The sequence below is a fragment of the Camelus dromedarius genome, chromosome 32 (genome assembly GCF_036321535.1).
Source record: "Camelus dromedarius isolate mCamDro1 chromosome 32, mCamDro1.pat, whole genome shotgun sequence".
Taxonomy (NCBI): Eukaryota; Metazoa; Chordata; class Mammalia; order Artiodactyla; family Camelidae; genus Camelus; species Camelus dromedarius.
Window position 1 is genome coordinate 17,898,082 of NC_087467.1, and position 24,332 is coordinate 17,922,413.

Genomic DNA, 24,332 nt, shown 5'->3' on the forward strand with positions numbered 1-24,332 from the left:
TAGATGTGTTTTCCTTTTTTAAAGTATAAATCTCCATAAAGTTACCTTGGTAAAAACTATTATGGTGTTAGGTAACCTGTGTTTATAATTGGAAGTCATTTAAACTGTTTTGTTGAAGACAGGAACAAAACGGCAGTAATAGAATTAGCTAAAAGAAAGATTGGATTCCTTTTAAATGAAACTACTGCTTATATTAGTTGTTACATATTAATGCCAAAAAGATAAAGGTTTTGTTTTCTAAGTTTTTAAAATTTTTGAGGTTATGACTTGGTTACTTACAGTCACTATGAAATAGGTAGGATTAGTATTTTTAGTATATAATTTTCGAATAATACTTTCTGGTAAAAGTTTTAGTTTATATCATGTTTCTACTGTCAGAATGTCGTTTCAGGTATATCTGCTAAACAGTTTCATGGAATTCTCTTCCTCTTCATGGTTACATAATTTATAAATTCAATTTTATACATAGTAATTTAAGACAATGTTATTTTGCATGTCTTTTGAACAGATAGTACCTTTTTTTTACTTCAGATAGAGGTTGCTGCTTTTTAGCACGTATTTGTTTAGATTTGAGGATACATTAGTGGCATTAAAATTCATGGTAGGACACTTGGCTTTAAAATATTAATTATCTTAAATATAAGGTAAAGTTTCTTCAAATCTGGCCTTGTGCTAGAACTTATTTTATTTATGAACTCATCAATAACTCGAGGATCTGAGAATGTTTTACTCTTTAAAATTAGTTCCCTTTTGGGGAGAGATCAGATTGGTGTTAAAGAATCATCTGTCTTAAGTGACAAGCAATACACAGTATAAGCAGACATCAAAGTAAAATAAATGTCTGATAATATAAAATAAATTCCTAGTATTCTGATTCTTTAGGCCATGCTCCAATAACAAATAATATAGAATAGAAAATATTAATAATTATATCTTTGTGGAGTATCATATTTAAGTTTTACTAACAGAAATTGCTTACATCTGTCTTTTTCACTTGTGTTTCTCCTCATTTATTCTTAACTTCTTTTTTAATTCTTGATGGAAATGGAACTTTGTGTTTCATTTTTCCATGTTGTCATTTTAGTGGGAATAAAGAATTATGTACCGTGACCTATTCACTTGATAGTCCACTGGTGGAGATATGAATTTTTTATTAGGTACAGTTAAATATAATTAGAATTCACTTTTATACTTTAAAATAACAAAAACAAAACCAGTATAGAACAGTACCATTCATTATGTTAGACTAGAAATTATAGGATAATATTTAAAAGCTAGTGGGATCTTTTACTTTGTATTTCTTCTGATTTTGCTTGGATGTAAGTTCTGTGACATACCAATAAGTAACTACTGAAGTTAGTGAAAAAATGTGTATCCTTGTTTTTATAGACTAGAATTATGTCTTGATTTGCTAAGCATATTGCATATTTCTCTTCTTCAGTAGTTTTGCAGGGTGAATTTATTCTGTGAAGAACTGCTGACAATTCAACCATGATCCCTGTATCAAATATTAATGAAAAATCAAAAGAATCACTAAAAACCAACCATATGTGTTTAAAAGTAATAATATATTAAGCTTTGACTACATTTGGGTTAAATGTCCATGTGCTGTATGCCTAATCTCTTCATGAAGGAACTGGTTTCATTTCCAGCATGGAGACATTTCAGCCTAACAGTGTTCTCAGAAACAGTGGAGGTTGTATAGGGAATTGGGAAAAGGTCCATGGATTTAATGAAGATACAGTCCAAAGGCTGGCTAGTTTTCAGGAGAGAACTGGGCAATAAGATAGCTGGGAGAAGCCCTCCTGAGGTCAGAACAGATACCACACACTAACCTCAGAAACTTCCATCCCTATCAGGAAACAAAAACAAAACCATAATTTGATTATATTAGTTTCTGCAGGAATTTTTGCTCCAGGGCATTGATATAAATAATAGAGCAATCAGCCAGCTATTAATGGAGTTTAACAGCTGTTTGTGGGGGTCAAGGAAGAAGGAGAGAGCCCTACCAATACCACTGTCCTCTCAGAATGATGGTGTGTCTCACTGAGATCTGTCCCTCCCTGATGAGGAACATCCAAAGCTTAAGACTTGGGGATGGGTTGGGGGCACAGATTTCTCTAAAATAATCCAGCTAGATACTAAGTAAGGAAATAAGCCCCAGAGGAGGGTGAACCAGTACTCAAAGTTGCTAAAATGTGTTATCTAAAATGTACCATTTTCAACAACAAAAAAAAATTGTGAGATGTGAAGAAATAGTAAAGTATGACTCCTTCACTGGAAATAAAGCAGACAGCAGAAACTGCCTGTGAAAGCGACTAGTCAGATTTAACAGAAAAATATTTGGGAGTAGCCATTACTGGTATGTTCACAGAACTAAAGGAAAGTTCAATTAAAGAACTAAGGAAGATACAATGACAATGTCTCATCAAATCCAGAATATCAAAGGGGAAAATTTTTAAAGAACTATGTGGAAGTCCTGGAATTGAAAAGTATAGTAACTGAAATAAATTCACGAGAGTGACAACAGTAGGTGTGAACTGGAAGAAGAGGGAATTAGGGAACTTGAAGATAGGCTGATAGAGATTATGCAGGCCTAACAGAGGAAAAAAGAATGAAGAGGAATGAGCAGAGGCTTAGAAAGAATATTGAGCAAACCAGCAGACACATAATGGGAGTACTGGAAGGAGAGGAGAGGTGGGGCATAAGGGAGTAGAAAAATATGCAAAGTAATAATGGCTGAGAGCATCACAAATTCATTAAAAAATAGTAACCTACACATCCAGGAAGCGCAAAAGAATTCCAAGTAAGATGAATACAGAGACTCACACAAATATCAAATGCTGAAAGTCAAAGATAAACAGAAAATCTTGAAAATCAAAGATAAATGGAAAAGTAAAATTACATATCCTTTACAAGGAAACTCCAATAAGATCAACAGCTAACTTCTCAGCAGAACAAATGAAGACTGTATGAAAGTGGGATAACATTCAAAGTACTCAAACAGAAAAAAAAAAAAAAGGCTGTCAACCAAGTATTCTGTATTCAGCAAAGCTACCATTGAAAAATGAAGGCAAAAGACTTTCCCAGATAAACACAATTCATAGCTAGCTGGCTCATCTTAGAAGAAGTACTAAAGGAAGATTTTCAGGTTGAAACAAAAGAGACCTGAGATGGTAATTCAAATCCACACAAAGCGCACCAGTAAAGGTAATTATGTAATTTATACTATTGACACATTCTTTTTCTCCTTTTTTCTCTTAGCTGATGTGAAATGAAATTGTATAAAATAGTATGTTTATAAGGTATTTTGGGTCCTATAATATATAGAAATGTAACATATTTGCCAATAACAGCATAAAAGAGTTGAGTGAGAGCAAAGATGTAATGGGTTAAAGATTTGAAGATGTAGTAGTAGTAGTAGTAATAATAATAATATATTGTTGGGTTTGTAATATTAATAGATGTGATACATATAACCAATAATACCACAAAAAAGAGGTGGAAAGGAATAATGATATATAACAGAAACATTTCCATAGATCACTGGAATGAAGCTAATGTAAATCTGAAGCTGACTCTGATAAAATATATATGGTAAACTCTACAGCAACCATTTATAAAGAACAGAATGTGCTGGTGGGTGGAGCGAGGTGATCCCTTTGAACGTGATCGTTTCCTCCCTGAAGGGAGTGAGGGTGGTTAGGTGCTCCGGCCACTTTCCCATCCCATCCTTTGCTTCTCAGATGTAATGCACTTTACATTTGTTATTTAACAGTTGAAAATGAGTCATGTAGAAGTTAAATTAAAAATACCTTTTAGAAATAAATTACTAGATGCTGTTTGGTACCTAACAGGAGCTTATCATATGGAATAACTTACACATGGAGCCTCAGGAGATAGGAATCATCCTCATTTGATGTCACTGGCATCCCATCTTGCAGCTCATGGGTTTTTTGCCTGATATTTACCTGTAAAGGCCTTAATATTGTACATAGAATTAAAGCATAGAAATCAGTTTTGAATTACCCTAAGACCTCAGGAGAATACAAACTTGCAGATGTTTTCCTTGGAGGTCATTCAAGAGGGCTGAAGAGCAGCTGCTTCCATATTGTGTCATATGGAGCCAGATGATGCTAATGGTTTTGTTCCAGGTCTTATTTGTGTTTCCTGTCCACTGCACCATCCAAAGCAGCAGCACAGACTTAGAGATGAAGATCCCTTTCACTCAGAAGATCCTGTACTGTGTGTGTCATTCTCAGCAGATGGAATGTGTGAACAGAGCTTGTTGGAGAAAGTGGTACAGAAAATGCAAAAGCTTCTAATAAAATCCACTGGACCAAGAAGGGAAGTCATTCCATGGCAGTGAAAGGTCGGTCAACAAATGATGTTTTCAAAGAAATAAATAGGAGTGTAAGGGGGCTATAGCTCAGTGGTGGGGTACATGCTTGACATACACAAGGTCTTAGGTTCAAGCCCCAGTGCCACCATTAAGGAGGAAAATAAAGACTGCCCCAATTAATAGTTCTGTATCATGCACAAGAAATCAGCTTTTTAAATGGAAGGATTAATATGCTAAAATGGCTATACTACCCAAGGCAATCTACAGATTGAATGTGATCCCTATCAAATTACCCAGGACATTTTTCACAGAACTAGAACAAATAACCCTAAGATTTATATGGAATCACAAAAGACCTAGAATTGCCAAAGCAATACTGAAGAAAAAGAATGAAGCTGGAGGAATAACCCTCCCAGACCTCAGATAATACTACAGAGCTATAGTAATCAAAACAGCATGGTATTGGCACAAAGACATATGGATTAAAGAAATAAATATACACATTTTGTTTTGGAGCCAGGAAATCACTAAAATGGACCAGAAATGATGGTCTTTAGTTAAAAATCATGTTATTTTGAATACAAATACAGTTAATTTGTTAAAGAACAGCATATCTCTCAGCATTATGAGATATATTTCAGACCAATTTAATGTTCTTTAATGTTCTCCCATTTTTAAAACACATTTTAATTGTGAAAGTAATGTCCTTTACAAAATGTCTTTTGAAAGCACAGTTACAGTTGTATAAAGGTGATGTACAAATATTGAAGGTGGTCTAAATATAGTTTATTTTCATTAATATAGTTAAGTTTTGAAGAATCAAACATTGAATTTTGTTACAACAAAAAGAACACAAAAAATATATTGAAAATATCATTAGTGAAATTAAGATGCTACATGTTATTGACAGAATTATGTCCTCCCCCAAAATTCATATGTTGAAGGCCTAACACCTAGTCTGACTATATCTGAAGATAGGGTCTTTAGGAGGTAATTAAGGTTAAATTAGATTGTAAGAGTGGGGCCCTAATCGATAGGACTATGGCCTCATACAAAGAGAATAAGAGAGTGAGCTCTCCCCGTCCCAACTCTGCCATGTAAAACACAGAGAAGATGGCCATTTGCAAGGAACTATATCAGTAACATTAAATGTGAATTGATTAAACAATCCAATCAAATGACAAGTTGTCAGTCTGGAGTTTTGAAAAATGACTGATCCAAGACTGTATGTTATCTACAGAAGACACACTTTCAATTCAAGGACACAAAATGGAGTAAAAATAAAAGGATGGAAAAAGATATGTCATGCAAACAGCAATCACAGGAAATCTGGAGTGGCTATACTAATATCAAACAAAATAAACTATAAAAAATGTTATTAGAGAGGAACATTTTATAATGACGAATCAATCCGTCAGGAGGATATTAAGAATTATAAACATTTGTATCTAATAACAGAGCACAAAAATGTGAAGTGCAAACTGACGGAAATGAAGAAAAAAAATTCAACAATAATAATTGGGGACTATACACCCCACTTTCAGTAATGGGTAAAACAACTAGACAGGAGATCAACACAAAAGACTTAAAAAACACTATAAGCCAACTATATGACTTAACAGACACATAGAAAATTTCATTCAACAATAGTTTGCATTCTTTTCAAGCACACATGGAACATTCTCCAGAACAGGCCAAAAAGAAACCTCAACAAATTACTTTGAGGTGAATGAAAGTGAAGACACAACATACCAAAACTTAGGAGATGTGGCTAAAAGACCTCATATCAGTAATCTATCACCTTAAGACCCTGGAAAAGAGGAGAAAACTAAAGCTGAAATAAGCAGAAGGAAGAAAATAATAAAAATTAAGATAGAAATAAGTGGAGTGAAATAGATACTAGAAATAGAAATAGAGAAAAGCAATGAAGCCAAAATTTGGTTCTTTGAAAAGATCAGTAGCATTAACAAACCTTTAGCCAGCTTGATCGGGGGGAGGGGGGAGAGAATATACTAGAATCAGGAATGAAAGAGGTTACTGCTGACCTTTTATATATAAAAAGGATTACAGAGGAATACAATGAGCAATCATATGCAAGGAAATTAGAAATTAGATAGCTTAGATAAAAGGGGCAAATTTCTAGAAAGACATGAACTACTGGAACTGACTCCAGAAGAAAAAGTCTGACCTCTAACTTAAAGTGAAGAAATTAAATCAGTTTTTTAAAAACTACTCACAAAAGAAAATCCCAGGCCCATATGTCTTTACCACTTAATTCTACCAAACATTTAAAGAAGAATTAATACCAATTCTTCATAAACTCTTCCAAAATATTGGAGGGAGTATTTCCCATCTCCTATGAGGCCAGTAGTACCCTGATAACCCAAACCAGACAAAAACATCACAAGAAAAACTACAGTCCAATATCTCTTGTAGACATGGATGCAAAAATCCTTAACAGAATACTGGCAAGATAAACCCAGCAATAGCTAAAGGGAATCAGACACCCTGACCAAATAAGATTTATCCCAGGAATGCAAGATTGGTTTAACATTTGAAAATCAATTGATCATATCAATAGAATTTTTTAAATTACATGATCATGTCCATAGATGCAGAAAAAATAGTTAACAAAATCCAGCCCCTTTTCATAATAAACAGCACTAAGTAGTAACAGAAGGGCACTTCTTCAACCTTGTAAAGTTCATCTATGAACAACTCAGAGATAACATCATACTTAATAGTGAAAGATAGGGTGCTTTTCCTCTAAGATCAGGAACAAGACAAGGATACCTATTCCTGACACTTTCAACATTACACTAGAGGTTCTAGCTGGGACAAATACACAAGAAAAATAACAGGCATCTAGATTGTAAAGGAAGAAGTAGAACTATCTCTGCTTGCATATGACATGATCTTGTATATAAAGAAAAATCAGAGCTCATAAATGAATTCAAGATTAGGATACAAAAGTAACATACAGAAATCAGTTATATTTCTATACACTTGGAATGAATAATCCAAAAATGAAATAAATCTTAATTCACAATAGCATTTTTAAAAGAATAAAATGCTTAGACTAAATTTAACAAAAGAGGTGCAAAACTTATACTCTGAAAACTACAAAACACTGAAACAAATTAAAGGAGATCTAAATAAATGAAAAACATTCCATATTTGTGGGTTGGAAGACTTTTGGAAGACTTGAAATTGTTAAGATGGCAGTACTCCTCATACTAATCTACAGATTTAACAATCCCCATCAGAATCCAGCTGATTCTTTGTGCAAGTTAGCAACTTGATCCTACAATTCATGTGGAACACAGAACAGCTGGAAAAATACTAAAAAAAAAAAAAAAAAAAAAAAAAATAGGAGGACATACACTTCCCAGTTTCACAGCTTACTAGAAAGTACCAGTTACCAAGACAATGTGATATTGTGATACTGGCATGAGGCCAGGGATATAGATGAATGGAAGAAAATTGAGAGTTCAGAGTTCAGAAATAAACGTATGCTTCTGTGGTCGGTTGATTTTCAACAAGGGTGTCAAGACCAACCAAAGGGAAAACAATTGTCTTTTTGACAGATGGTGCTAAGACAATAGCCACAGTTAAAAAAATTAAATTAGTTCTTACCTCACAGCATATCCAAAAATTACCTCAAAAAAGATCAAAGACCTAAATGTAAGAGCAAAAAGTATAAAATCCTACAAGAAAACACAGAGGTAAGTCTTCATGGCCTTAATCTTGGCAAATAATTCTTAAATATGACACCAAAACAAGAGCAACTAAAGAAAATGAGATAAGTTGGACTTCATCAAAATTAGACAGTGTTGCTTCAAAGCATACTTTCAATGTGAATGATAACCAGCAGAATGAGAGAAAAATGTTTACAAATCATACACTCGATAAGAGACATGTCTAGAATATTCAAAGAACCCTTATAACTGAATGATGAAAATGTAAATAACCCAATTTAAAAATGGGCGAAGGATATGAAGAGACATTTCGCCAAAGAAGATACACAAATGCTTAATAAGCACATAAAAGATGCTCAACCTCATTATTCATCAGGGAAACACAAATCAAACCACCCACTAAGATGGCTAGAATCAAAAAGTCAGATAACAGCAAATTTTGTCAAGAAGGTGTAGAGATTAGAACTGGCGTGCATTGCTGGTGGGAATGTGAAAAGATCCAGCCACTTCGGAAAATGATGTGGATCAGGCAGTTTCTCAAATGATGAATCATCGTGTTACTGTATGACCCAATAATTCCATTCCATTGCACTCACCCAACAGCAATGAAAACATTTGTCCACACTGAAACTTGTACATGAATATTATAGAAGCATTACTCATAATAGCCAAAAGATGTCCGTCCATGAATGAACAAAAATTTTTATATCCACTCAGTGAAATATTGGCCATAAAAAAGTAAAAAAGAAAGTATCGATGCATGTTACAACATGGATAAACATTAAGGTAAAGAAGTCAGTTACAAAAGACCACATACTATATGATTCCACTCATGAAAATTAGAACAGGGAAATCCATACAAACAGAAAGTAGATTCGTCATTGCTCAGGGTTGGGGGTGGGGTGGGGTGTGGAGGAGTAGGTTTGTGATAGCCAAAGGATACAGAGTGACCTTATGGATTGAGTTGCGTACCTGCAAAAGATCCTGACATTCAAACCCTAGTACCTCGGAATTTGATCCTTTCTGGAAATGGGGTCTTTACAGAGGTAATCGAGTTAACATGAGATCATCAAGGTGGGCGCTAACCCATTGTAACTGGTGTTCTTATGAAAAGGGAAAAGTTGGACACAGACACTAACAGAAGATAATGTGAAGACACACAGGAACAAGATGGCCATGTGACTAGAATAACGCATCTACAAACCAAGGAGCTAGAAGGAAACCAAGGAAGAGGCAAGGAAGGTGCTATAGACTGAATGTTTGTGTCCTCCCAAAATTCACGTGTGAGGGTGTTTGGAGGTGGGACTTTCGGAAGGTGACCAGGTTATGAGAGTTGAGACCACATGAATGGGATTAGTGCCCTTATCAAAGACATCGGAGAGATCCCTTGCTCCTTCCACCAATGTGAGGACACAGCAAAAAGACAGCCATCTATCAACCAAGAAGCAGGTTCTCACCAGACACCAAATCTACCCTCACCTTGATCTTGGATTTCCCAGCCTCCAGAATTGTGAGAAATAAATTTCTTTTATTTTTTTAGCCACCCGGTCTATGGTATTCTCTTACAGAAGCCTAAACAGACTAATACAGAAGGACTCTTAGAGGATGGCACTGCTCCTTTATTTCAAACCTGGAGCCTCCAAAACTCTAAGACAATTTATGTTGTTTCAAGCCACTGAATTTTTGTTTCTTTGTAATGGCAACCCTAGGAAATGAATACCGGAGGTGATAGCTAAAGAACATGGGATTTCTCCTCAAGATGACAAAAAGTTTCCAACAATGACTGTGTGGTGGTTGCACATGTTGGCATGTGTACTAAAACCATTGTACTGTGAACTTTATTTTTCATACAGTTCCCTGTAATTTCAACTTGCTCTTTTTTTTTTTTAATAGGAGGACCTATTTTTTTTTTATTGAAGTATAGTCAGTTTACAATGTTGTGTTAGTTTCTGGTGTACAGCATAGTGATTCAGTTATACATACAAATATATATTCCTTTTCATATTCTTTTTCATTACAGGCTATTACAAGATACTGAATATAGTTCCCTGTGCTATACAGTATGACTTTGTCATTTATCTGTTTTATATATAGTAGTTAGTATCTGCAAATCCCAAATTCCTATTTTATCCCACCCACCTCCTTTCCTCCATGATAACTGTAAGTTTTTTTTTCTATGACTGAGTCTGTTCCTGTTTTGTAAATAAGTTCATTTGTATCATTTCTTTCACGTATAAGTGATAATCATATGATATTTGTCTTTCTCTGTCTGACTTACGTCACTTATTATGATAATCTCTCGGTCCATCAATGTTGCTGCAAATGGCATGATTTCATTCCTTTTTATGGCTGAGTAGTATTCCATTGTATAAATATACCACGTGTCCTTTATCCAGTCATCTGTTGATGGACATTTAGGTTTCTTCGATGTCTTGGCTATTGTAACTAGTGCTGTTATGAGCAATGGGGTATATGTATCTTTTCTTTTTATTTTTAACCAAGTATTTTTTATTTAAAAAAATTTAAGTTGAAGTACAATAACATGTAACATTATATTAGTTTCAGGTGAAAACATAATGATTTGATATTTGTATATACTGTGAAATGATGACCACAATAAGTCTTAATAGTTAATATTCATCACCATATGTAGTTATAAAATTTTTTCTTGTGATGAAAACTTAAGATTTACTAAAACCCCAGGTTTTTTTTTAGCTGTTATGTTTTTTTTTTCCCTTAATTGAAGTACAGTCAGTTACAGTGTGTCAGTTTCTGGTGTACAGCACATTGTCCCAGTCATGCATATGCATACATATATTCATTTTCATATTCTTTTTCATTAAAGGTTATTACAAGATAGATATTGAACATAATTCCCTGTGCTATACAGAAGGAACTTTTTTAAAATCTGTTTTTATGTATAGTAGCTAACATTTGTAAATCTCAAACTCCCAAATTTATCCCTTCCCACCCCCTTTCCCTGGTAACCATAAGATTGTTTACTGTGTCTGTGAGTCTGTTTCCGTTTTGTAGATGAGTTCACAGTGTCCTTTTTTTTTTTTTTTTTTTTTTTCTTTTTTCAGATTCTACATATGAGTGGTATCATATGGTATTTTTCTTTCTGGCTTACTTCACTTAGAATGATGATCTCTAGGTCCATCCATGTTCCTGCAAATGGCATTATTTTACTCCTTTTTATGGCTGAATAGAATTAAATTGTACAAATATACCACATCTTCTTTATCCAGTCATCTGTCAATGGACATTTAGGTTGCTTCCATGTCTTGGCTATTGTATATAGTGCTGCTATGAACATTGGAGGGCATGTACCTTCTCAAATTCGAGTTCCCTCCAGATATATACCCAGAAGTGGGATTGCTGGATTATATGGTAAGTCTATTTTTAGTTTCCTGAGGAATTGCCATACTGTTTCACATAGTGGCTGCACCAAACTACATTCCTACCAGCAGTGTAGGAGGATTTCCTTTTCTTCACATTCTCTCCAGCATTTATCATTTATGGACTTTTGAATGATGGCCATTCTGACTGGTATGATGTGATACCTCATTGTAGTTTTGATTTGCATTTCTCTGATAATTAGTGATATTGAGTATTTTTTCATATGCCTATTGGCCATTTGTATGTCTTCACTGGAGAATTTTTTAGATCTTCTGCCCATTTTTGGATTGGATTGTTTGTTTTTTTGTTATTAAGTTGCATGAGCTGTTTATATATTCTGGAAATTAAGATTTTGTCAGTCACATCATTTGCAAATATTTTCTCCCATTTCATAGGTTGTCATTTTGTTTTGCTCATGGTTTCCTTTGCTGTACAAAAGCTTGTGAGTTTAATTAGGTCCCATTTGTTTATTTTTGCTTTGCCTCGGTAGACTGACCTAGACGAACATTGCTAAGATTTATGTCAGAGAATGTTTTGCCTATGTTCTCTTCTAGGAGATTTATTGTGTCTTACATTTAAGTCTTTAAGACATCTTGAGTTTATTTTGTGTATGGAGTGAGGGAGCATTCTAACTTCATTGATTTACATGCTGCTATCCAGTTTTCTCAACACCACTTGCTGAAGAGACTGTCTTTTCTCCATTGTATATTCTTGCCTCCTTTGTCAAAGATTAACTGACCATAGGTTTGTGTGTTTAAGCACTGTTTACTTTACATGGTCAGTGGTATAAAATGTAACTTATATTTCAATTTTAAAAATAAATGAGGAAATAGAGGACTTAAAATCAAGTTTTTGGAGCTATCTGAATAAATGATAGAAGAGGGAAAATAAAAAGAAGAATCCAAAGCAATAAGAGAGGGAATTGGGTGATTTAATGCCATCCTGCTGTGGGAGGGCTGGTCGGAACCCCAGGCCATGAAGACCATGCCATGTCCTCGGGGCCAAGCCCTCCTCAGAAGTGAGTGTGTTTTCAACTTTTTGAGTAAACAGTCAAAAAAAAAAGTTTAACAAGTCTAACAAATATGTTTTGAGCCTTGATCTGAGTAAAAAGGAATCAAGTCAGGCTTATAGAGATTTCTAGACATAGACAAATGTACCATAATTTCCCTAAAACATCATTTATTTCTGTGTTTCAAGCAGCACCTGAGGAGGTGAGGGGCTAAAATCTACATTTGCCAGATAGACTTTTCTTAAAGATTCTTTCTTATGGTGAATATATATGTATGTGTCTTATTTTTCATTAATAGTATATATTAAAATAGTAACTATAAAACTACAGAGTCTGAAACGGGACCACTGCCCTAGAGACACCTGAGTGCTCTTCTGATCTCTCTTCCCTCCTTCCTCTCCAGAAGTAGCCACGACCCTGCCTTGTTTCTCTCCTATTTGTTTTTATAATTTCACCATGTACTCTGCACCTTCTGAAAAACATAGTTTATTTTTGGCACTTTGAGGACTTTGTATAAATTTGAAAATCATACCCTAATGGACTAGTCTTCTCTAACTTACTTTTTTCACCAGTTTTGTGAGATTCACCCAGATGCCTGTTGGTAGTTCCTCCATGTTTCTTGCTGTGTAATATTCTACCATATGGATGTACCAGAGTTCATACACTTTACTTTAATGAACACTTGAATTGTTTCCCATTTTTGACTATTAGAAACAATGCTGTGAGAACATTTTAATGTAAGTCTCCCAGTGCACCTGTGTGAGATTGTCTCTAGGTTATGTATCTAGGGGTGCTGATGGGTTTTAGGGTCTGTGGCTGTTCAAATGTAAACAGTTGTGCAGAACTGTTTTCCAAAGCAGTTGTAGCAGCTTGCACTCCCACCAGCAATGTGTGTGTGAGATTTTCTTTCTGTATTCACACTAGCACTGGTGTGATCAAACTTTTAAATTTTTGTCAGTCTGGTAGTATGTAGTGGTATCTATTTGCATTGATATTAATTACTTAGGTATTAATCTGCACATCCATGATTATTAATGAGGTTGAGTACTATTTTTTATTGGCTGTTTGTGTTTCCTCTTTTGTGAAGTGCAGATTCCAGTCTTTTGCCCATTTTTCTATTGGATTATTTATCTTTTTCTTGTTGATTTGTTGATTTGTTAAATTCCTCTGTCCATTCTTTATCAGTTATATGCTGCAAACATTGAGAGGGCTTGGACGCCTCTGCAAAGCTTCAGAGAATGAGGACTGCCAGGGTCTCATAGGTGAAGTTGAAGTTCTCCAGGCCTGTAGAAAATTCCACACCAAGAACAGTTTATGCAAAGATTATATTTGCTTACAGGCCTCCAGTGAAAATGACTGGAAAAAAGGTAAAAAAGGGGGCAAGAACTGCTTTTCCTCGTCAGGCAAATTAGATTTGTTTCTGGATTTAACACTCCTGTCTTTGAAGACTAGTTTTCATGTGGACTAAATGCATTTGGTGGATTTGTGTGTTTCTGCAGTGTGGCCTTTATCTCTGCACCCTGCGTTTGAAGGTTCATCTGTGACAAAGCACAGCACATCTCGGGGGTGGGGACGCCGATTGGAGGGAACATCCTCTGAGCAGAAAGTGTCCATTTCCAGACATGCTCCTTTTAAATATTTGAAGTATCTTAGAGAAATATTTAAAACTCCAACTTAAGGCGGATTTCCATAATACGTCTGTCCTTCTGAAGACATAATTTATTTGTATTTCCCTGGGAACCATATAGGAGCAGCAGTTCAAAGCTTGAAACGGATTTTCCTTTTATTTGTTATCTCTTCACAGTTGACAGATCTGTCTGGCTAAGCTGTGATTTGGCGGTGCCAGGTCCTTAATTCCAGCTTTTTAAAAGTACGGGGAGGGAAAGCCGTCATTCTGAGGCGACACACATACAAAACCTCATTTGCCCCTCATTACCTCATTCATCAGGGCGGAGAGCACTCTGGCCAGAGATCACATGCTTTGGCCTAGGGAGAGGGTGACTCTTATTTTGTTCTCTGATCGACCGGGCCTCTGAGCGGGGTGGAGAAGGGCTGAAAATAGTCATTTCTTGGCTACACGGGACCATTTACAAGTGAGAAGGAGAAACAAGGTCCCTGGAGGTTGGCCTCACTGGTCACAGTGGATGGGATATGAGCGGAGTTGGTTAAGTCCCGAGGAAAACTTACAGTGGCTTCGATTCATTCAAATTGTTTATATTTGTTAAAAGATAAAACTCAAGTGGACTCTTCTGTTCAAAGTCTGAGTTCTCAGCTTGTTTCCAGGTTGGCATCCACAGATACCAGCTGTCACCCAAATGTAATGTCACTCTTGCCCTTATATGTTGTGTGTGTTAATCTGATCCACTGTCTTAGGAAAGTCAGACATCTGTCTGCTTTCCTTCACTCATTCAGCCAACGTTATTAAACAAGTATTACGTGCCAGGCACCGTGCAAGGTATTAGGGATTAAAAAATGGATAAGACAAATCAGTGGTTTTTCTTCAACAAACGTTTATTCAAAACTGGTGTTGGAAGTCAGAATCGATGTGGCTTTTGGGAAGGAAGGGCTTGTGATTAGAAGGAGCCATGAGGGCCCCTGGCGCACTGGTCATGGTTGGCTTTATGATTTGGGTGCTGGCTAGGTGGCTGCATTCATTTTGTGAAAAATTCATTGAGCTGATCACTTCTGTGGTGTGCATTTTTTGGTAAAAATGCTATGCTTTAATAAAATTTACATTAGAAAACTACAATCTACAAATATTTAAAAAGAAAAAAAACCTTTATGAAATTGGAATCCCCAGGAATAAAGTAAAAGATTCTTTTAGGGATGAAACACACTGGCACTGAGTTCCAGTGCCTTTTTCCTAGTGTGCTTATTTCTTCCTGGAATCTTGGCACCACTTTGCCCCCAAACAGCACCTTGGAAGGCATAACCTTGGAATATACCAGGAAGAAGCATTTTGTTAAAAGTTAGAAAAAACCATGTGAAAGTGTCATAGAAAACAAAGGCACTTTCCTCCTTGACCCCTCAAGATTCTCTGAATGTGAAACTCTGCTCTCAACTTACATTTTCTGTTAGTCAAAAGAGATTAGCAACTTTCATCTGCTCATGACATATTATCTATGTTGTTTTAGTCTTTTTAACCAATAAATGTTCAAGGATGTCAGTGGGTTTAGATTGTAGCTGCCCTTAAGTAGAGCCTTCCCTTCTCTGCTCTGCACTTATTTAAAGGCACTGTGGCTGGGCCCGAGCGTGTAAATAGAACGTAGCCCCATGGTGCTGTGCTCTTACTTAGGTCCTGGGGATGAGTTTAAAAGTGATGACATTTCGGTGAACTATATTCAATATCTTGTAGTGACCTACAATGAAAAAAGAATATGAAAAGGAATATACATATGTATATGTATGACTGAAACATTATGCTGTACACCAGAAACTGACACAACATTGTAAACTGACTATACTTAAACTTTAAAAAAAAAAAGTGATTACATCTAAGACAGAGCTTAAGAAATTTCATGCAAATACCCATCTTTAGTTCGTCAACAACCAGTTAAACAAACCATGACTCCAGTGCCTGGTCAATTTTTTAAAAAATATAATATGAACTTCAGAAAGTTACCAAAATGCTTGCGGCACTTACAGAACAGGAGAACTTGCCCAAGTAAAGTTACGACTGACAGCAGTCCAAAGCATTCTCCTTTTTCGATTTTATGATTTGCACTGACATTTACTAATGTTTTATTTAGCTTTTATAGACACTAAGTTTGTGTTAAACAGAGTTGTGATTTTCAGTTCATTTCAGGTCTCTTAGAGTGACCAGATAATTTATTGTCCAAACCCAGGCACTTTTGAAGAAGAAAAGACAGTAAAAATAATTAACAGTGTCAACTGATCTACAAGGGTAACCTAGAACTGGCTCGGACAAATCAGGACATCTGATCACCCAAGCTAGCTTTAGATGAGGGAAAAAAAGAACCAGAGGTTTTTCCTCCACCAGCCTATACTGTACGTTTTAACAGCGACATTTCCTGCACCCTTTCCTCGAGTCCATTACTCTTCAACCTACCTGGCCTCCCTGCTTCATCTACCTCCTGGATACTTCTAAGGCCACATGCTTTGGCTTAGTTAATCTACCAGCTGGCCCTGCCTTTATGTATTAAACACATACAGTGTAAAAGGTCACGTTAATTGCTCCTTACTCTCTTGCAAATCACATTCTTTTTTTTTTTTTTTTTTTTTTTTTTGGAGGTACTGGGGATTGAATCCTGGACCTCATGTATGCTAAGCATGTGCGCTACCACTGAGCTATACCACCCCTCCCACATTCATTTTTGATAATCATAGCTGATTTAAAGCAAAACAAAACAAAAAGTGAAACACTCAACTCAAACCCACACTTCCCTGTGGTCTTTCCTAATACTCAACTTTCCTAGTTGCCTCAGGCTCTATTTCTTTATCATCACCTAGGTTCACTGTTTTTACTCTGCTGTATTCTGTTCACTGAATGTAAGTTTGTACGTATTAAGTCATTTCACACATGTGTGTTTTGCTTTCCAGTCAATTAAGATGATAAAGAACTGAATCTCTTTTTTTCTGGCTCACATATTGCCTGGTACAGAGTTCCATATGCAGAACTTCCTCAGTATGCTTACTGACGAAACAAATCTTTTGATGCCCACAAAATTCCAAGAACTTAACTTTCCCCCAAAATGTAACATTTTCTTGGACTTAAGTTGAAATACAGTCAATCTTCATTAATCACAGATTCTGTATTTCTGAACCTGCCTGTTCACTAAATTTATTTGTAACTCCAAAAGCAACACTTGCAGCACTTCCTTGGCCTTTGGTGGACTTGAGCAGAGGGGCAAAAAAAGTGACTCACCTAGTAGTGCACCTTCCCAGCTGAGCTCCTGCGAGGCCACTCTCTGCCTCCTTGTTTTAAGTCTCATAAGGTAAACATGTATCCTTTCCATGAAATTTAATGCCATGTTTTTGCATTTTTATGCTTTTTGTTGGTGATTTCATTGTTTAAAATGGCCCCTAAGCGCAGTGCTGAGGTTCTGTCTTGTGTTCCTAAGCACAGAAGTTATGGTGTGCCTTGTGGAGACGGTATATATGTTAGATAAGCTTTGTTCAGGCATGAATTATAGTGGTGTTGGCCGTGAATTCGCTGTTAATGAATCAACAATAGATATTAAATAAGGTGTCCTTAAATGGAAACATATATAAAGTCACGGACTGATTGGTTGACAAAAACATTGTGACCAGAGGCCTCCTAACCCTGTTTCCTCTACAGGCAATGGTTCAACTAATTCAGTGTTTGTAGCAACTTAATAGAACATACTACACCAAATAGTGAGCATGGACTGTACTTAAATACTTGAAACATTGTTTAGAACTGCCCTACCTGAAATACCACAAAGAGTTAATTTGCTCATGAATACCATTCTGAGTATGGACCAAGATTGTCCTAAAATTTAATCATTTACTTTATAATCATCAAACACATTCTGCCTGTTTAAAACATTTTGTTGATTCCAGAACAACCAACTCTCATTCCATAAATAAATGATGAACTACAACGTAGTTTGATGTGGCTCATATACATGAAGGCATTATTGCCTGAGCTATTATAGTTCTCTTGGAAACAAATGAAATTCTAAGAGCCTATTTTTATCACTTATTTCTTATGAAGAAAAAAATGTGTTCAAAACCACACCATCAGTGTGACAGCACTGAATTGTCGAATGTAGTATATGGCCCACAGTTAGCTATAGGATGCATTTTTAGATCTAAGAAACAGCTGGAAAAAGTTAAAGGAAATAGAATTGGTTACTAATTTCATCTTTTTTGAGGAAGAAGAACATATTTACTATTGCATGGCCTGAGTATCTGAGTTTATTTCTATAGAGTTATTAATCCTCCCCAAAGAGTTCATAGAATTGTCCTAAAATTAATTCGTTTGCAATGCAGAGGATGGAATGTCCTGAACAATCAGCTGAACTCTACATTTTCTCTTGGGGAGCAGGAGAAAGAAAACAGGGCTAGAAGTCAAGAGCCCAACCATCACATTTAAAGTTGTCCTGCCGGAGTCGTGCAAATGTCCACTTCACACCTACTTCTTCATCTTCCTTATTTGGAAAAAAGTGCAGTAGATGGTTAGCCACCCACATCAGTGGCACAACAAAAGGATGACAAAGCTCTGAATCTGACTGCAAATTTGTTACAATGCTGAAGCGGTGAGTAGCAAAAATTGTGAATATTTATCCTCCACGTGCTGCGTGCTAGGCACCATGCTATGCAGTTCACATGTCGTAACACCACAAATGCTCCCAAAAGCCCCAGGCAGCATCCCATGTTCAGAGGAGGAAATAGAGGATTGGGAGGCTTTTGACTTGTCCCCGATCATTCTGTTCAGGAGGTGAGGGTACCTAGTTTTGAACAGTTCGCTAACTCCATTGCCTGAGCTCCCAAACAGTGTTTCTTTTCCTTGTGTAATTTCAGGCATGATTTCAACTTTTCAGTTTTGAAGTTTTCAAGTGATGATTTAACATGTATTAAGGCACACACCCCTGATCAATTAATATAGGGAGATTTGCTCCTGGCTTCTCTCAAGGAAGATGATTAAAATAATGGCCATAATCTTTCATAGTACTGTCGAATCAATTGATAAATAAGATCTGCCTTGGGTTCAGAAGATAAAGAGATTTTGAATCTTTAGCTCTGTATAGCTAATGGGATATTTGCAAATATATAGCTAGGAAAAACTGAAGAGAGCAATTGTTCTTTGTTCTGTTTTGGTCTGTTTAAGGAAAGCCTTTGACAGATAGGAAAGTAGCTGTTGTTTGTAAATTTTGAAGTCTGGGAGCTTACTGAATTCATTCTGAAGGCTCCTTGTCAAATGCTGTGCCTAGGCAAATCGAACTTCACAAAACTGTATCAACCAAGCCTTAGCCTTCCAAAACAGAGACCAAGCTAGATGGTGCAGCCAGTTAGTTTTTCTCAGACATTTCTGTCTCTCCCTACCAAACTGCATTAAAAAAAGGTGGGGGGGGCATCTTATCACTAATTTAAGAATGTATAAGACATTTTCTTAGGGTGTATTACATTAGAAATGTTTTGCAATCAAAGTTTATTCAAGATATCTAATCTTTAAGGACTTTCTTTTTCCATCATTAGTCAACAGCACAAAGAAGAAGTTAAGACACCTAAAAGTAAGCCCAGAAATGAGGGGAAAAAAATTGTTTTTGAGTTCTGGAAGGCAAAGATGAGGAATGAGTAGGGTAGGACACCCAGGCTAGTCTTATGACTTGACCACATCCTAGATGCAGATCGGTTCATCTTGATCAAATGTGCCCAGATGACTGGTGGTGGGATGAGGGGAATGAACCCGACCGCTGCCTTTGTAACGATCACCCCTCTCCTCCATCAGGCAGTGGAAGGGGAGGCTGGGTGTGCTAGGCACCCAGCAGGCTCACCTCCTCAGGAGAAGTACCCTCCCTCACCCCCAAGTATAGAGCCTGATGAGATCTTTTCTCATGACCAATAGCAAGGGAGTGGATTTTATGAAGTAGTTCAACTTTGCATTTTTGCTTCAGATAATGACACTGAGCCCCCTAAAGCTGAGTTCCTCTGCCAAGTTTATGATTATCCTCTCTATCCAAAATCTTCTTCCCTTTCTTGTCCCGCCCATGTTTCCCTCAGGATTGAGGAATATCAAGAAAAGGGGGAATCAAAACCGAGCAGGACCCTGCAGGGCCGTGCAGGGTACAAAAGCCCCTCTGTGTTCCCCGTTTCTTCTTTGTAGAGAAAAAGGCTTTAGTCTTCTGGGCCTTCCCTGAGTTCCAAAGAGCAGCCTCAAGCAGTTGCTAATTAGAGAAGTGAGGGAATGCAGAAACAAAGGAAAAGCAGTCAAGTAAGAAAGGCAATGATAGCTCACACAATAGTTGAGTGATAAAACAAAGTCCTAGCTCATCCCCAGGGGACACACACGACACTCTGACGCGTATCTTTGAGTTGTTCTGACCGTTACCCAGGTGGAGGACACCGACCACAAGCCCGTAGACCCCAGACTAGCTGGAACTAGAAGATGATTGAAATTCCCAAAGGCTTCACCCTGTTACCTCACCACCAACCAATCAGACCAAAGTGCACAAGCTGATCATGTATCCTGTAACCCTCACCCCAAATGTTGCCTTTAAAACCCTTTCCTGAAAGCCAGAGGGGAGTTCGGGTCTTTTGAGCTGGAGCTGCCTGTTCTCCTTGCTTGGTGCCCTGCAGTAAATGCTGTATACTCCCCTTCACCACAGCCTTGGGTAAGTAGATTGGCTTTGCTGCTCGCTGGGGAGAGGACCCAAGTTCCGTTCAGTAAGTTGGTTACACAATCAAGAGTATAAATTACTATGGGGCACTTTTGTTTTAAAAGCAGAAGAAAGTCCTTCAGATTGTTATAGGAAGATGACAGTTTTCAAGTGCTTATTTGAGGAAGTTGGCGGTTTATAAAGAACTCACACTTCCAGCATCTGCCAGTTACGTCCACTTCATTGTTTGTGGCTGGGACCATCGGACCTGCCCAGGTAGACTGTGTCTTGACGCGCTTCAGCTCTCCCTCCTCAGGAAGTCTGCCTCTGCCCTGCTTCTTCTGCAAGATGCTCCGTTTCCTGAATCTGAAGGGTCTTTTCCTCTGGCTAGAGAAGAGAAAGGTCTTTTGAGATCTTGGCTTCAAGTCTTTTTGAGAGCCAAGAGTCCTTTTCCATCTTCCCAGGGCAGCCCCACACCAGAGACGTGGGGATGTGTCTAGAGAGACACATGGGTCAAATATTGTCTCCCTTATTTGACTGTCCACCAGAACCATTACACCCTTCCTTGCACAGGAATGCCTGGCAGCTCTGTAAACCCAGAGCCCACATCAGTCTTGACTCACCCAAGATTCATTATTTTTGCTCAGTGCCTCCCATGTAAGAGATGCTTAGAATAATATTTAATTACTGATAAATGCCATTTATAGCTGATTCAATATAGTATTGTCATTTCAATGAAAATTTGGTCCTCCAGCTCTCAGACTAGAATACAGCTTCCTGGTATAACTGATTCAATGAAAAAAATAGATGTGACTTGTCAACTTGGCTCGCTCTCAAGTTTGAGAATTTACTGGTATCAAAGAGAAGTGGTTTGTTAGCTGTCAGTTGTAGACAGACATAACTTGGGTGTTTCCTCCATTTTTCCCCCTTCTGTCCCTCTCCCTCATTTTTGCTTCTTCCTTATGACACTTCAGGGACAAAAATTGCATTAGGATTGGGAGGACTGGGGAAAAGTCCCACAGAAAGATAGAGATTGGGTTACGCAAGACAGCGTTTTATCCCTTTCTGTTACTTTCCCCTCGGTGGCTCTTTTGAAGGCTGGGATGATGTCAGTCCATTATTTGCATTATCTTCCACTTGGAGAGTTCATGGACAATGTCCTTACATGGTATATTTTTCTGCTTTGCTCTTGTGAAGTTTCTACTTAGGGAATTTTCTTTTCTTATATTTGCAAGTCAAAAGGCCCAACAACATCGTCAAAGTGTATGAGAAATAAAATGGACCACTGGCTCCATTTAGGTACATTAGGGACCGTAGCAAAGCTTTACTGTCCACAGTTCATAGCCAGCAGCGTCCTGTTGCTCCCAGACATTGCAGTTAATCTATTTAGTCTGCAAATAAGCTCACTCTGGTTCATTAGATGCAGCAGGTTAACTGAAGTACATAGCCTTCTCCATACCCCAAGAATACAAGACCCTGGTGGGGATTTTATGTAACTTTCTTCCGTGGAGTTGCTTCATCCCGAAAAGAAATCGGTAGAGCTTGATGTAACTCAAAAACAGGCAGAAAATACGCAAGCAAGTGAAAAGGTGGACGCCTACAGTGTCTGAGCTGTTTAGAAGCAAAAGCGATTATTGTGGAGTAAATGCCTTTAACGTTGATAGAAGTAAGTTCAGAATAGGACATCAGAAGCAGAGGCTGTGAGATTACCTTTCAAAAATTAGTGTAGTGTATGTTAGAGTCTCATGTGCGCTTCAGAAGCTGCTGGGAAGTGGTGGGGCTGTCGCTTCCAGTGTCCCCTGCTGCCCCGCACATAGAGTTGGAAACGGTTAAATGGATGCGGAAGGGAAAGAAAGAGAAGAGGACCCGCGTTCATTTCCCCTAAACTCCCCTAAATCCACATGTGGAGCAATGGCCGCGTCTTGCCAGAAAGGGAAATCCGAGTCGGGTCTGATAAAGGACTGATAAAGATGTCCCTCATTCTCCGTAGGAAGCCGGCACCCGGGCACGACGTGAGGACCGCCAGACTCGCTGACTGCGGTCGCTTCCCGAGGGGCCCCGGGAGCGCCTGCTGGAAGGTGGGAGGTGGAGTTGCTTCTGGGAAGAGACCAAAGGAATTAGTAACTGGAAATTCTGTAACAGAGACCCTTCTCCCAAACCCTATAGCCCTTTCACCCCAAACCCCCTGCCGAGAAGCAAGAGGACTGGAGACAGACGTGGTGGAGGGAGAGTCACGTTTCGGAGAGGGAAGTGAAATAAAGAGGGCGGCACCCGGGGGGACCTGTGCGTCATTGAGGGACCGAGGAGAAGAGCGGGCGCACGGGGTGGAAAAGAAGAAGTGGGAGCGAGAAGCAGGAGGGGGCGGCCGCGGAGCGCGAGTTGGGGCGCCGCGAAGCGCCCGAGCCTCCTGCCTTCTCCGGGCCGCGCCCCGGCCGCCCGCAGCCTCCCGGCGCCCGCTCCGACCCACGCGCTCCGGATCCGGCCGGCGGGGCGTGCCCTCCGCGCGCAGAATGTGGCAGCGGACACGGCCCCGGCCCCGCGCTCCCTGGCGCTGGGCGCTGGCGCTGCTGGCCCTGGGCGGCGCGGGACTGTGCCACGCCGGCCCGCAGCCCAGGCACCCCGCGCGGCCCAGCGCCAGGAACAAGTAAGTGCGCGGCTCCTCCTCGCCCCCAGGACGGCGAGGTTCCCTCCAAGAACCGTGGGGCCTCCGCCTACCCGTCCCCGAACCGCCAATGGCCCTAAAGCTGCCCTGCCGAGGCGGTGAGCCGCATCCCGGGTCCCACTCCGGCGGCCGGGGCGGTGCCTCCTCCGCGGTGGCTGCGTGCTCCAGGGCCCGCGCGCGCGCGCGGGGCGTCCCGGGCGACCTCGCCTGCGCCTCCAGCAGTGCTGCCTCGGGGCCACGGGGCGCGGGGAGTGGCCCGCAGAGCAGGGCCATCAGGAGACTGCCCCCGGGAATCACTGGGGTCCCTGGGACAGGGGGCTCTTCCTATCTCCTGTCGGGCAAAAGTGCACTCTCTTAAGAGGCGCACCCGCGCACCCTCCGGATGTCTGCTTGTCCAGCCCCCGCCTCCGCGGGGACGACGGGCTCCCCGATTCTCACTTTGTCCCCTCTCCCCTAGCCTCATTGTTCTCCGGGTTTACGCTGTGCGCTTCTCCCTCCCTCCTTCACCCCAGGAATTGGTGCGCCTACATCGTGAACAAGAACGTGAGCTGCTCGGTGCTGGAGGGAAGTGAGAGTTTTATTCAGGCTCAGTACAACTGTGCTTGGAACCAGATGCCCTGTCCGTCCGCGCTCGTGTAAGTCTCGGAGCGGAGGGGAGGGCGGGGAGCGCCCTGGCCTGGGCCGCGGGGGTGGAGGTGGGGTCAGAGCACTGGGCTCCAGCCGCTCAGTAAATCTCTTCCAGCGGGTGAAAACTCAGCCCCTGAAAAGTTTGCGCTCTGAGCAGGGTACCAGGCACGCCGGGGGATCTAAGGAACGTGTGTTGCCTGGAGTGAGCACCGAGGATGCGCCAGCCTTGGGAGCTTGTGATCACCGGACATAGAAGGGGACGAACAAAGCCCCTACCCCCACTTCTCTCTCT

The 24,332-nt window shown here is 39.3% G+C and overlaps 1 protein-coding gene, 1 long non-coding RNA gene and 1 pseudogene across 2 annotated transcripts in view; all 3 read left to right on the forward strand.

Moving 5' to 3' along the window:
• The first annotated feature begins 3,695 nt into the window (after positions 1-3,695).
• LOC135319819 (testis-expressed protein 30-like) lies at positions 3,696-18,568 on the forward strand (annotated as a pseudogene).
• A 2,446-nt stretch (positions 18,569-21,014) lies between these two features.
• On the forward strand, positions 21,015-23,048 carry LOC135319806 (uncharacterized). Its single transcript, XR_010378707.1, has 3 exons — positions 21,015-21,027; positions 22,742-22,829; positions 22,918-23,048. It is a non-coding gene; the product is annotated as an uncharacterized LOC135319806 (long non-coding RNA).
• Positions 23,049-23,078: 30 nt separating this feature from the next.
• Positions 23,079-24,332, forward strand: part of EMILIN2 (elastin microfibril interfacer 2) — a 46,953-nt gene continuing 45,699 nt past the window's right edge. The window contains exons 1-2 of the mRNA XM_031439120.2: positions 23,079-23,395; positions 23,926-24,048. Of these exons, the coding sequence (XP_031294980.2) occupies positions 23,262-23,395; positions 23,926-24,048 (257 nt within the window). The 5' untranslated portion in view covers positions 23,079-23,261. The remainder of the gene's footprint in view (positions 23,396-23,925; positions 24,049-24,332) is intronic.